General features: G+C 41.2%; 1 protein-coding gene across 1 annotated transcript; it reads left to right on the top strand.

Annotated features, from left to right (window-relative positions):
• The first annotated feature begins 2,473 nt into the window (after positions 1-2,473).
• On the top strand, positions 2,474-8,658 carry ELK4 (ELK4, ETS-domain protein (SRF accessory protein 1)). Its single transcript, XM_004685553.2, has 4 exons — positions 2,474-2,683; positions 3,700-4,578; positions 5,263-5,379; positions 7,743-8,658. The coding sequence occupies exons 1-4, from the start codon at positions 2,477-2,479 to the stop codon at positions 7,839-7,841; spliced, it is 1,302 nt and encodes a 433-aa protein (XP_004685610.1). The 5' UTR covers positions 2,474-2,476; the 3' UTR covers positions 7,842-8,658.
• Positions 8,659-14,018: the final 5,360 nt, after the last annotated feature.

Genomic DNA, 14,018 nt, shown 5'->3' with positions numbered 1-14,018 from the left:
CTCTACTTTTGGACTACTCATTTCTACATGAGCAGCTTCAAGTGATAACTATGAAGATTATTGGGGGACATTTTGAGTGTCTAAAAAAAGTGGTAGAAACCCAGCTATTTGCTGCAGCTGCTCCTCATACCTGCCCTTTTAGGAAGCTGACACAGTTGGTCCTTAAGTAACTTGTGAGTTACTTGTTAGAATTGGGCTGCGTGGCCTGACTTTTGTCGTGTTGGTAGGTTTAGGTCAACATCTTTATTGACATATAATTCATACCATGAAAATTTACTGAAAGTATCCAGTTCAGGGTTTTTAGGGTATTCACAGAGTTGTGAAACGACTACCGCAATCTAAATTTAGAATATTTTCACCACCTGGTTAGCAGGCACTCCCCATCCTCCCCCACCCACAGCCATAGCATTGATCTGCTTTCTCAACCCCCCGCCCCCCAACCAGATTGGCCTACTCTGGACACTTCATATAAATGGGGTCAAACAGCTTGTGGTCTTTTGTGTCTGGCTTCATTCATGTAGCATCGTATTTCCAAGATTCATCCCTGTTCTATCAGTACTTTATTCCTTTTTTGTCTATCTGAATGATATGCCACTGTCTAGTCCTGTCACATTTTGGTTTTCTGTGTCTCAGTTGATGGACATTAGGTTGTCTCTACTTTTTGGATTTTATAAATAATGCTGCTGTGAACATCTCACATAAGAATGTACAGACATATTTTCATTTCGTGAGTTTCTGTACCTTGGAATGGAATTACTGGTCATATGATAACCCTCTGGTAATCATTTTGAGGAACTGTCAAACCTTTTTCCAAAGTGGCTGTGTCATTTACATTCCCACCAGCAGGGTGTGAAGGTTTCAGTTTTCAACCTCTTAAGCCAATGCTAGTGATTGCCTCTTTTATTATAGCCATCTAAGTAGGTGTGAAGTTGTATCTTAACTTTGGTTTTGCTTTTAATTTCCCTAGTAGTTAATGATGTTGAGCATCGTTCATGTGTTTATTGGCTGTTTGCGTATCTTCTCTGGAGAAATACCTTTTAGATCGTTCTAATTTTTATCTGTAAGTTCTTTATATATTCTTGACACAAGTCCGTTAGGACTTGAAACTATTTTTCTCCCATTCTAATGATTGCTTTTTTATTTGATAGTATTGTTTACAGCACAAAAGTTTTACATTTTTGATACTAGTCTAATGTCTTTTGTAGTATTTTAATGGAATTGATTTGATTTAATTTGTTTTCAAGTACTATTCTCATCGACAAGAGACTCATTCTTAGATAAAGAAGTTTGGTTTTTTTTTTTTTTTTTTGGTATGGGTAAAGTTCTTTTCATTGGCTTCTTTGTACTTGTAAATGTTTGCCCAGAGTTTCTCCGCTGAAGAAGTCATCCTAATAAATAGGGTGTTTTGAAATTTTATGAGGCAAATAACTTGGCTAGAGCACTTTGCCTAAACCAGTGGTTATCATCTGGGATGATTGGTCTGCTGGGAGGAGAACATTTGGCAATGTCTGGAGATGTTTTTGATTGTCGGGTGAAGGGGGGAGGTGAGGGAGGGTTTTGCTGGCATCTAGTGAGAAGAGGCTAGGGGGTGTTGCTAAATTACTACAGTGTTTAGGGGACAACCTCCAGGAATAAATAATTATTTGGCCCTAAATTATCAAAAGAACAGATTGTGAAACTCTGACCTAAACAGAGATATCCTAAAGTTTGAGATATTGAAAGATATTTCAGTTTATGTCTTGATAATTTAATAAAAGTTGCTAATCAGAAACAGGAAGATCTGTGCAGATGGAATCCCTGTGGACAGAATGGTGACAGAACTTGTAAATTAAATTAGAGAACATTTTGCTGAATTTTCAGGGCTGCTAATTTATATGTAAATTACATTTATGATAATGGAAATAATCTGGAGAAATCCCAGTGGAGCAAAGTAGATTATTCCCTACCTCTGGACAACCCTGAGACACATACACATCCTAGCAAATAAACCAGCTTGGGCTGAATTGAATGTCTCCTCGGAGAGTATAGCAATTAGTTTTTAAGATAAAAGTTAATAGTAGTGATAACTTGAATGACTGGAAATGATCAGTCGGCTCCCATAATTTATGGAACTAGCTTTCTCTCTCAGCAAAACTTTTCTCAAGCAGTGTGGCAGACTTGAGTTCGGACTCTGAATCCAGATTTGCCTGGGTTTAAATTTTGGCTCCATTAATTTCTGTGTGACCTTGGATAAGTTAGTTAACTTTTTTATGAGTCACTTTTATATTTAATTCATTCCTATTCAAGTCCAATTCTGATCCACTGAGATTGCCTTTCTAGATAAAGGTTTTTTCCTGATAGTATCTGTCATGTAGGATTGCTGTGGGGGTGAAATGAATGACCGCAGAGTGCTTGGAGCTGTGTTTGACATATGCTACGAGAGTGTTGACTGTTAGCGTAATTGTGTGTCTTACCTGTGCTTCTTCAGCTCATTGCTATGGACAGTGCCATCACCCTGTGGCAGTTCCTCCTGCAGCTCCTGCAAGAGCCTCAGCACAAGAACATGATCTGCTGGACCTCTAATAATGGGGAGTTCAAGCTTCTGCAGGCAGAAGAGGTGGCTCGTCTCTGGGGGATTCGAAAGAACAAGCCCAACATGAATTATGATAAACTCAGCCGGGCCCTCAGATACTATTATGTGAAGGTAATACACATCTTGATCTTGTATTATATGGAGAACCTCAGAGCCAGAATTTCTCCCCTTCGCTTTGATGGAGTGTATAGGTATTAGTATCCTGGTTTACTTGAACCCGTTTATTTTCTTGCTCCAGTTTGCTATTAGGCATCCAGTTTTGGAATTAGTTTGGATTAGGACAAAAGATGTAAATGTTTCAGCTGTATCCTTCCCTGTTACACATATTTTATTCCTAATTGTAGTTGTCTTTAAAGAAACAGTGAGGATAGAGTTGGAAGAAGAAAAAGGAAGAGTGAGATACTTGAGGATAAATAGTCTTGGGTGTATCATAACTTACTTTAAACATTATCATTAGCACTTATTTTTAGCATCACTCCATTTTTACTTCATAGTTTAGCTGAGAGAATATAAATTAATACCTAGAAGAATAGGTGTTAGCGTACAGATTTGAATTCTTACTTAACATTTTATTTATGTGCTTAATTTGTATTTATTTTGAATGCTTTACAAGGTACTGAATGGGTAAAATAAGTGACTTAAAAGGATAAAATTAGGGGGAAAAAAAGCTGAGATATTAATTTATTTCATCTTTAAGTGGTTGATCTTATCAGCTTTCCTTTATGAAGACAGGAGTTAAGAAGCAACTGGAATTTCTGAAGGAAGCAGGAACTTTAGCAGAATAATGCTCTAAATTCCTTTCTGCTTACTCAGCTTGTACCTTTGGGGTTATTTGAAATTGCAGTTTAGCATTTTTTTGCTTAAGACAGATATTTGGTCGAGAACATTAAGCAATTAAAATCTTTCAGCATTTATGTAACATTTGTTCAGTTGTTAATAAGACATTTAAATGTTCTTTCTGTATGTTGCATAATAGTAGGGACTGTTTGGTATCGGCAGATAAATTTAGATTTTGAGGCCCTTAAGTAAATTTGTCAAATAGAGAACCTCATTAAGTCAGCTTTTTTATGAGTTGTGGGAGATAAGTTTGTCAGAATACATAAGAGTGCTTATTTTATTTATTACAGAACATCATAAAAAAAGTGAATGGTCAGAAGTTTGTGTACAAGTTTGTCTCGTACCCAGAGATTCTGAACATGGACCCAATGACAGTAGGCAGGACGGAGGGAGACTGCAAAGCCTTCGGTGTCAGCCATGTCGGCAGCAGCGCCAGAGACGTGGACGGTGCCGGTGCCGGCAGAGAGAAGCCGCCGCAGGCGGGGGCCAAGAGCTCAAGCCGCAACGACTACATACACTCTGGCTTATATTCTTCGTTTACTCTCAACTCTCTGAACTCCTCCACTCCGAAGCCTTTCAGATCTATAAAGATTGAGAATCCAGCTGAGAAACTGGCAGAGAAAAAGTCTCAGGAGCCAACACCGTCTGTCATCAAATTTGTAACGACACCTTCCAAAAAGCCGCCCGTGGAACTTGTTGCTGCCGCCCTTTCGGCTGGCCCAAATACCCCTCCATCTCCAGAGGAAACGCTCCAAGCTCTGGAGACGCTGACTTCGCCCAGACTGCCTTCCCTGGAAGCCCCAGCCTCTGCAGCACCCGTGGTCGCTGCGGCTTTCCCCGCGCAGCCTCCTGTTGCGTCCAGCTCCCCTCTGCACGAGCCGCCCGGGACGCCATCGCCCCCCCTGAGCTCGAACCCAGACATCGACACAGACATCGACTCAGTGACTTCTCAGCCAATGGAACTTCCAGAGAACTTGTCTCTGGAGCCTAAAGACCAGGATTCAGTTTTGCCGGAAAAGGACAAAACAAATAGTTCGTCAAGATCCAAGAAACCCAAAGGGCTGGAGCTGGCGCCCACCCTCGTGGTCACAGGCAGCGATCCCAGCCCGCTGGGAATATTAAGCCCCTCCCTCCCCACGGCTTCCCTGACGCCAGCACTTTTCTCCCAGGTAGCTCTTTTTTTTCCATTTCATGTTGCCCTTGTTTGCATTTCTTATCTTTTTAAACAGGTCTAGAATTTATAACTTCATGTTCTCATTCTGCCTGTAGGTTTGTCTTAGAAAGATTATATGTGACCCCATGAAAGGCACCCCAGACCCCGACTCAGTTAGGGCGGTCAGAATACGTTTTCACTTTTCCCAATGAAAATAAAAGTATGCTCTTTTTAAAAGTATTTAATGTACTTCTTATAAACTTGTTGGTATCTTTAAAAACTAGTGATAATCTTAAGTTAATAATAGCTCCTGAGAACCTCAAGAAAAAAGACTGGTGTGACTTGGAGTAACATGTTTGTACACTTACATAGATATTTCTTAACTTACTCATCCCATATAACATTTTAATAGATAGATTACTCCCAGGTCTGCTTGTTATCAAGGAAAAAAACCTGTTCGTGATTCACTTGCCCATTATATCTTCACACCTGAATTCTTCAGACAGATTAGAAAATACTTGAGCTCTGTCTTTCTTAGGTGATAATTTTAGTTTTTCCCTTATGGTAAAATTTCAGATTTGGCGGTATGTAGAATGGAAAGTGGGGTGTATTTGGGTTCGGGGTCTTCTGGTGCGTGGCGACAAGGATCTCACGCCCCTGACTTGTTGCTTAGCAAGTGTCTTGGTCTTGTGTGTCGCAGACCCCGATCCTGCTGACGCCCAGCCCCCTGCTCTCCAGCATCCACTTCTGGAGCACTCTCAGCCCTGTTGCTCCCCTGAGCCCCGCCAGGCTGCAAGGTGCTAACACGCTCTTTCAGGTACGGGACTTCTTTTAAAAAAGCTTCCTGTCATGTGCATGGTAATGAAGAAAAAGACAAGAAGGTTCCTTCCTACTTCTCAGTTATTTTAAAACTTCTCTCTGGCGGTATTTATGTTTGAAGTTCAGAGTGTTCGTTTTTCAGCCAGCAAGCAGCTCAGATAAATATTCTCAGCAGTTTCCTTTTCGTTGTTTACTATTACATACATTTGAGTAAAAGCAAGAATTGTGTGATACTATAGTAGATTTTGAGCCCATCCAATTTGTTTGTCATTTTAAACACGAGAAACCCTCTATTTCCAGAAAACACACACACATGCGTATATGCATGCATATATTTTGGGGGGGAAGGATCTATGTATAGTTTCTCCTTTCACCTGGGGATTTAAAAAAAAAAGAGAGAAGTTCCTCCCATTTCCCCCTCAGAATTGATCATCACCATTTAAAATTATTTTTTAAATGAATATTACGTATTAGCTAAGATGCTAGGAAGTGTTTTACAGGTTTTAACTATTACATGCTTAAAATATCACCTAGACTTTATAATTTGTAGACTCTTTTGTGATCAATTAATTTATTCAGTGATAACTCCCTGAAAGATTTTTTTAAATATTGTAAGTAAACATTTTATTTGTTTTTTGTGGAAATGAAATGGTTAAAGAAAAAATTAAGAATTTCTGGATGTTGTATTTTTTTCTTTTGCAGAAAATTTAAAATTATTGAATAGGAAGTGTTGAGAATCTTCTCTATTTCATTGTTCCATTTTTCTTTGCCTTTTACTGGCAGGTAGCTGAGTTATTAGTAAGACCTGAGACCATGAAGTCATATGCTCACATAGCTTCAGCTGAAATCTCCCTACAGAGGGAAAGAATTGCAGATTAGGGCTTCTTCCCTGGTAGCCTAGGGGTGAAGTCTCAAGCACTGTCACTACTGTGGCCTCTGTTTGATCCCCGGCCAGGGAGGTGACACACATGGTGCAGCAGACCTCTCCTGTCCCGCCTACTGCTCCCCTCAGCAGTGTATTTCAGTAGATCTTACCTGTTCTGTGCCCCACTCTGTCTCTAATGAATTCTCTTGCTCCCCCACATCTCTGGCCTATACCCCAATTCTAGGCAAAAATAAAGTTCTTTAAAAAAAAAAAGAATTGCAGAATATTTGATGGGGAGCTCTTTTCCTATGGTGAGCACCCTATAACTATATGCACCAGTTATAAACAAGTTAATAAATGGGCATGTCTTTCTGGGCCCTTTTGGACTGCTTTGAAAGTGAATTATCCTCTGTCGTGCATGCTGTTGTCACTGAACTTTCTGAAACCGTCATTTGAGGTCACGTGCAAACTGCAAACCTCAGGAAATGGGGGAAGCCCTGGGCCCTTTCTTTCCATTATATCAAGATAGGTTGGAGAGTTAATATATATTTTTTAAAGATTTATTTATGCATGTAGAACTTGGGTACAGGTCAGAGGTGCAGGGGCAGTGAGGTGGGTCAGGAGAGGTCTGCCGTGCCGTATGGTCACCTCTGGGGCTGGGATCAAACTCATGATGACGTAGCTTTAATTTCTTAGTGCTGTGCTTTAACCCACTGCACCACCAGGGAGAGTTAATATTTAACATGTAGGCCCTCCCTGGTGGCGCAGCCGGTTAAAGCACTGCACTAAGAAGCTAAAGCCGGGCCCTCCCTGGTGGCGGAGCGGGTTAAAGCACACCACTAAGAAGCTAAAGCCACTTCTGCATGAGTTCGATCCCCGCCTGCCCCGGAGGTGACCACATGGCGCGGCAGACCTCTCCTGACCCGCCCGCTGCTCCCCTCAGCAGTGTGCTTCATCGATCTGCCTGTTCTGCTCCCCACTCTGTCTCTGGTGAAGCCTCTCACCGCCCCTGAGCCTCTGGCCTGTACCCCAGCTCTGTATGCATAAATAAATAAATCTTTAAAAAAAAAAAAAAAAGAAGCTAAAGCCATTTCCCCATGAGTTCGATTCCCACCTGCCCCGGAGGTGACCTCTCCTGACCCACCCGCTGCTCCCCTCAGCAGTGTACTTCGTCAATCTGCCTGTTCTGTTCCTGCTCTGTCTCTGGTGAGTCCTCTCACCCTTCGCATCTCTGGCCTGTACCCCAGTTCTATACGAATAAGTAAATAAATCTTTAAAAATATATATATATATATTTAACATGTAGGCCAAACAACTGTTTTCTTTAAACTTTTTAATGATATCATATTCTTCCCTGGTAAGCAGTCCCTGCCTTTGTCCTGTGAGCCATTGCCATTGGCTACTGTTTTCTGCCTCAGGAATAGAATAGGGACAAAAAGTGAAAGTTAGAGTTTTAAGTAACAGGATGATGCTAATGTGTTTTATTTTCTTCTCAGTTTCCTTCTGTACTGAGCAGTCATGGGCCATTTACTCTGTCTGGCCTGGATGGACCTTCTACCCCTGGCCCATTTTCCCCAGATCTACAGAAAACATAACCTATGCATTTGTGGACTGGGAGAACCGAGGAATCACACAGTGACTTTCAAGATGATTTCCTCTGAAGCAAGCAAGCGAGTGGTGGTTCCTGGATGCTGACTACAGGCTGCTGTGACTGCTGTCTCTCTCTGAAGTGCCGCTGTAGGACTGCCTGTGCAGAGACTCAAGGTGGCCTGTGTATAAAATGCCTTAACTGGGGTCCAAACTTATCTCCCTCTTTTAAAAAAACATATTGAGCTTTATTTTAAAAGAAATTTTGGTGGGGGTTAGCAGCTAGGTTTTGCAAAAGCCATTAAGAACATTTACTTCTTCTACCTTATTGGGACCCTCTGGCCAGGAAATAAATTATGCTTTGATTATATTGTTTAAAGAAATCCTAGTTAAGAGACTTGGTCAGATTTAGGGCTAAGTGTACTCTGTTGAATACCTGAAAGTAAGCTGGGCAGAAGCGGTGGTGCAAAGGGATGACTCCCATTTATGCTGAGTAAAGTGGATCAGTACCACGGGAGCTTCTAGTCTGCTGTCAGCCGTCCGCCTCGGCGCGCCACAGAGTCGTCTCACTCAGTTTGCTCGCGGTGGGCCCCGCACCTGTGCGGCCGTGTCTGCGCTGCCGGCAGAGCAGGGAGCTCGTCTATAGGCTTGAAGACAGTGTTTGGGACACCAGTGAGGACGCGCGAGCTAGCACGGAGGTGTCTGCCCTCTGCGTGGTCTGGGCACACGGCCGTGTGACACAGCTTGCTAGGTGACATGTTAAGGGAACACCTGGCTTTTGAAAATTTGAGGCATCTCTGAGTAAAGAATTGTCTGATTTGAAACGTGCGGGGCTTTTCCTGGTTAGAAGATAATGCAGCATGAAGGACCCTTCTCTTTTCTGTTCATTCACCCTCTTCTGTAGGTATGTTTGTCTCTAAAAACTGGAGGTTGTCAGAGGTTGAGATAGTTTTAAAGGCGAAAGGCAGTGTCTCCTGTAGTGAGGTAAAGATGTGCTTATTTCTTTAACTTTTTTTAGTTAGGGAGGAGCAGGGTTCCTTTGGAAATGCACAGGCATGGGGATTGGATTATTTATATTAGTGGTGAAAATTTTCTAAAATGTTACAATCTATGTCAGGTACAGAAAGATTGATTGGTCCTTCAAGCTGAATTGATAGCAGCATCATAGCGGAGTCTTGAAAAACGTGGCTTTAAAGTCTAGATTTAGATTATGTGCTGCGGCCATCCTCCCCCCTCCCCAATTAAATTGGTCTAATTCTAGAAATAGTTCCTGTAATCAAATCAAATCATATGAGCCAAATGGAATGAAGGAGTAAGGACTTGAGGACTCAAAGTGACACTGACACCGATCAAGTCTTCCAGATGTTTCATGTTTGTTTGAGTTTGTTTCTGTACAGTGTGGAGACGCTCTCGTGTGGACGTCCTCGCTTCATTAGCGTGCAGGGGCCGTGTTCAGGGAGCTCTTCATGACTGTAGTGTTGGAGATTTGTTACTGGTTCATTTGTGGTTAGCTGAAAATTCTGTTCCTGCGATGTGCAATAGTAGGGTTGAAAAGTAGTGTTTCAGCAGTGATGGGGAACAGACCTATTGGATTTTTTTCCTGTATTAAATTATTTAATGCCTATTTGAAATTAGAGCTCTCTGCAGCACTTTTGAATAGTTATGTTAATTAAAAATTTGTACATTAGGTAAGTAAATATTGATGGTTTGATTTAACTAGATATTTAAATTTTTGAAAGCACAGAAGGTATTTTATCTTTTTGACTTAATGGAGAAAAGCCATTGGTTTTATTTTCACAGATGATGCATTTTGTAATTGCCTCAGCACAGGAATGCCTACGAACCAAGGGCACTGTTAGAACTTGGTCAAAGCAACTTCCTAACCAGTTTTAGTGAGTAAAACTGTAAACCATCCCTGGCTTGAGGCCTCAGGAGGTTAGCGGTGATTTGCTTTCTCCTTGAGATCAGAAAATCTAGGGAAGCCTGTGAGTTTGTCCCTTTTTAAAGAAAAGTGCCACCTTAGCTGAAATGCACGAGGCAGACCATCCCAAACTACCTCCTTCCTGGAAAGCTCAGTTTCATGTTATTTTTGAACATCCACAGAGTTCTTAGCATCAAGAGGTGCCCCCCCCACTTAAGATCAGCAGGTAAGGCTCGTGTTTAGGAACAGGCAGCTGTCATCACTGGTCACTTTGCTGGGTGAACAGGTGTTGAGGAGAAGTAGCCTGAATTAAAATAGTAGAACAGGTTGAATGAGATTTGAGACCTTCCTCTGTGATTGTTTTAATTCATCGTTTGTTCTGGCCCCTCCTTACTTAGTGGCATGCTGGAAACACTTAACTAAACTCTGTGAAGGGGGAAAAGAATCGCTTTATCTGTAGCTTTTGATTTCATCATGTGAATTACCCTCTCCGTGACTGATTTTAGGCTGCCGCCATGGACTGGAGAAGCGTTGTGCACTATTACCAGCTCAGAGCCCCACACTCAGCCAGTGGTGGGTTTGCACATAATTTCGAAAATAATTTCCCTTGTCCATATGGTAATTTCAAAAATATGAAATTAAAATCATGTTTGATATCAGTAATCCTTTTTTAATGCTCCTTCACAGTGTTACTGTAACATCTTTTGTGCATTTATAGATAGAAACTTCTGTTAATTCTTTTTAAAAATGTATACATAATGGAAGAATCAGGAAACCCTCAAAAGATTAGTGTTAAGCTTTTTGGAGTTTAAATTATAGGCTTATTTCCCCCCCCCCACATTTCGGTGGGTAAAATGTAGGTATTATTTTTTTCTTCAAATTTTGATGGGGAAAGTAAGTCATGAGCCTGTATAGTAAAAGGGTACTGGAGTTTTTTTTTTTAACTGGAAAATTTACATACCTTGTTAGACATCAAAAAAGGCAGGGCTGACTATTGAATCGACTTTGCTGGCAGTTTCCCATTTTTTCTATACCGTATGTCACATAGGCTTTGAGGACAACTGACTCAGAAGCTTGGGTTCTGTAGCTGAATCTGGGCTGTCTCCAGTACGCCTCGGTCCCACCTCCACCTGGCGATGCATGATAATGAGCAAGTGACAGTGTCTCATTCTTATCTCAGAATTTGTCTTATGATTTCCAAACTCTGATTGTTAAAAGGCAGTTTTATATGTTTGGCCCCTATGAGGCCCTGGTGAGCATTTCAGAAGAGCAGTTGTAAGCCTTTGTGAAGACACCTCCAGATCAGTCAAGAGTTCTGAGCACGAATTCCCTGTTGCAGGTTCTAGGTATGTATGTTGGTTACATATGCAGCCGTAGTATCTACCTGTAAGTGAATCAGACATGGGAAGATATTCACAAAAGTGGGAATTGAGGATGTTGAGGATGGCACACAAAACAGATCTCGAGTAGAAGTTCTGGTGTTTCCTTTCGGCACCCAGCAGTAGATTGCCTTGTGCTCCCCCACCCCCAGCCCACGGACCCAGGATGTTACTTCTCAGTCTCATCTTGGGGCCGGGGGATGTGGATGCAGATGCTTTTGTTGTGGTAGATGAAGAACTCCTTTACATATCTGGTCAGATTTTTATGTAAAATCCCTAGAACAGATTTGAAACTTTTCAGGAGAGCTTGTTACCAGCTTTCTGGAATGTCATTTTAATTCTTTTCTGTTTTTTTTTGGTAGGTCACCAAGTAACCCATTGCAACAGGGCTTCATACATACTAGTTTTGGTAGCTTGTCTCTTTCTTCTTCCTATTAGGTATGACTCCGTAGTTATTTTTATCTAACTCATCTGCTTACAGATTTCTTTTGAACTTAATCTATTGCCATCAAATTCAGATTCAAGTTGCTTATGTTAAAATATTTAATGACCTCCATTTACTTGCCTTAATATTATTAAGTTTTTGATTTTTTAAATTTGCAACATTTCAGCATCTGAAGAAATATATTCCTGGATGGGTCTGTTCTGTTTATCACTTCACTTACTATATATACTTTTTATTACCCATGCCAGAAGTCTAGAACCGTGTTCCCAGTGAGAGTGGGGGTCCGCTGGAGCGTGAGTACAGGTCTCTCTGCAGATACCTGCACTCTGAAGGAATCCCCAAGCCACAGGGAAGATGAGAGTATTGATGATATAGTCTGTCATTGGAGAGTATGACAGAATATATTATTTCTAAAATGGAATTGAGTTAATTATTCCACCCATAGTAAAGTGAAATGGAGGTCAACCGTAACTATCTTTCTTTAGCAGGTAGCCTGGCCAGAAAAGGGGGGAAGGCATTTGTTAATTTTCTTGGTTTGGGGTCAGATAAATGTTTTGTATGGTGCTAGCATTGCCCGAAATAAGGTGCCCTGTTGCTCCTCGTCGGTCATCAGAACTGTGCTTACTGATGCTTTCATCTTAGAATCTGGAATTCTTGGGGGTGGTAGTGTATTAAGCAAGAAAAGCAAGGTGGTTTGGTTTCCTTGCTCATACTTGGTAGAACATATGAAAGTCACGTTTTGACCTGCAAACAGCACACCGGAATGGTGAGTTGTTAAGTTAGTGTAAATGTTGCATCTCAAGCTGCCAGATTCTTCTAGTTACTTTTCGGAAGAAATGGGGGGAAAATGTGATGGTTTGATGACCGGCCAGAAAGTAGCACTTCTGCGGGTCCTGTCAGTCACAGCTCAGCTGTTGTGAGAGCAGAAGCCCGACATGAGGGAAATGCCCAGAAACCAGAAGATTCAAGCTGTCATTGTTGTCATTTTAAATGAAAACTTTAACAAGAAATTCAGGAGGGATGCAGTCAAACGTAGTAAGTCTCTTGAACTCTGATCTTTTGAGTATAGTAATACACACCAGGAAGTTTAATGAGATTAAAATTTTTATCTTCTAATGTTTAATTGGGAGAATTATCTTTGCAAGTGATTCAGGTTTCTTGACCTCGTGTGTGAGTACACTGATGAACTGGTGAGTGTGTGTTTTCGTGTGTCTAAGAAAATCTGTTTTCAAAGGGAACATGTATTATCCATCCTCCAGGATGGCTCCTAGGCTATTTTATACTAAAACTTAAGAAACTGGCTGCACTTTGCAGTTGCCACTTTTTAAAAATGAATGCCTTGCATATTTGTTTTTTTTTAGATCCATAGAATCATAGGCCTTAAAAACAAATTGCTTGCCAACATTTTGGAAATAAAGTACTCCTTGTGACATTATCTAAACAGTCACCTTAAACTGTTCTTTTGTGTTCTTCAGGTATTCTTGAGCAAATAAGGGTATCCTTTCTTGAAATTTCTACATTTGCTTTTGTGTAAAATCCTCATGTTGGACTCTTAAGTTTCCCAAACAAGAGGTTCATTAAAACAGCATTTCTACAGTAGAGTTCACCACAAATAGGTAGGCTAGAAGAATTCTGGCATCGCGGCCTCATTTATCCTTTTAAACTGATTGTACATAATGTGCATAGCGGAAACTACCAAGTATCCTGGGCTGGGTAGCTCTTTCCACTTCTCCTCATTTCCCATCTCATAAGGCCCCTTCTGGTTCTTGTCCCTCCCAAGGTGGAGCCATACTAGGACAGGCCTGGCCTCTTCTGGACCGGGTAGGGGTGGCGGCGCCCAGCGCAGGTGTGTCTGGAGGTCAGGGGTAGGAATGCCAGAGGCTGGTGTTAAATCCTTGGCACTGTGGGCCACCATTGTTAGCACTGTTTTGTTTTTAATAACTGGAAGCACTTAATAGTCATTTTGTTAAATTTTTTCTTACATATTGGGGGGACAGGGAAGTAAGGTTTATTTCTTCATGTTTTCTGGAATTTAAGGCTGTTTGGAGAAGGGAAAAATGGGTTCCCTTAATGAGCCATTCTTCTAGACCGATAAAATAGGCCCTTTGGGCTAGGTTGCTTTTCAACAATTTGCAAACCGTTTTAACATTGTGCTTTGTAGAAATGTATCACTTTTTAAATGACTTGCAGTCAGTGGCTCACACACAACTTTGTAAACTATCCAATGTAAGTTTTTCTCCTCTGTTGAATGGTCTAGCTTCCTGTCTGTCAGGTAGGGGCGTAGACCGCCTGAGACATTTCATGGTTTTTGTTTTCCAGGGCAGTGTTACCAGTGGCCTCTATATGTACATTACATTCGTTGCTTATGTGATAAAGTAGCATATTTTATGAACTTCCCTGTCTAGTCTAGTGAAGTGAAGATGCATATATGGAAAAGCAG

Source organism: Condylura cristata, unplaced genomic scaffold (assembly GCF_000260355.1).
Source record: "Condylura cristata isolate star-nosed mole 26May11 unplaced genomic scaffold, ConCri1.0 scaffold00018, whole genome shotgun sequence".
Taxonomy (NCBI): domain Eukaryota; kingdom Metazoa; phylum Chordata; class Mammalia; order Eulipotyphla; family Talpidae; genus Condylura; species Condylura cristata.
This window is presented reverse-complemented; position numbering and strand designations above follow the sequence as displayed.

Excerpts from the sequence above, each read along its gene's own strand:
- ELK4 (XM_004685553.2), top strand. The coding sequence starts at position 2,477 with ATGGACAGTGCCATCACCCTGTGGCAGTTCCTCCTGCAGCTCCTGCAA. Across the intron at positions 2,684-3,699 it reads TCAGATACTATTATGTGAAG|AACATCATAAAAAAAGTGAA; the intron begins GTAATACACATC and ends TATTTATTACAG. Across the intron at positions 4,579-5,262 it reads CGCCAGCACTTTTCTCCCAG|ACCCCGATCCTGCTGACGCC; the intron begins GTAGCTCTTTTT and ends TGTGTGTCGCAG.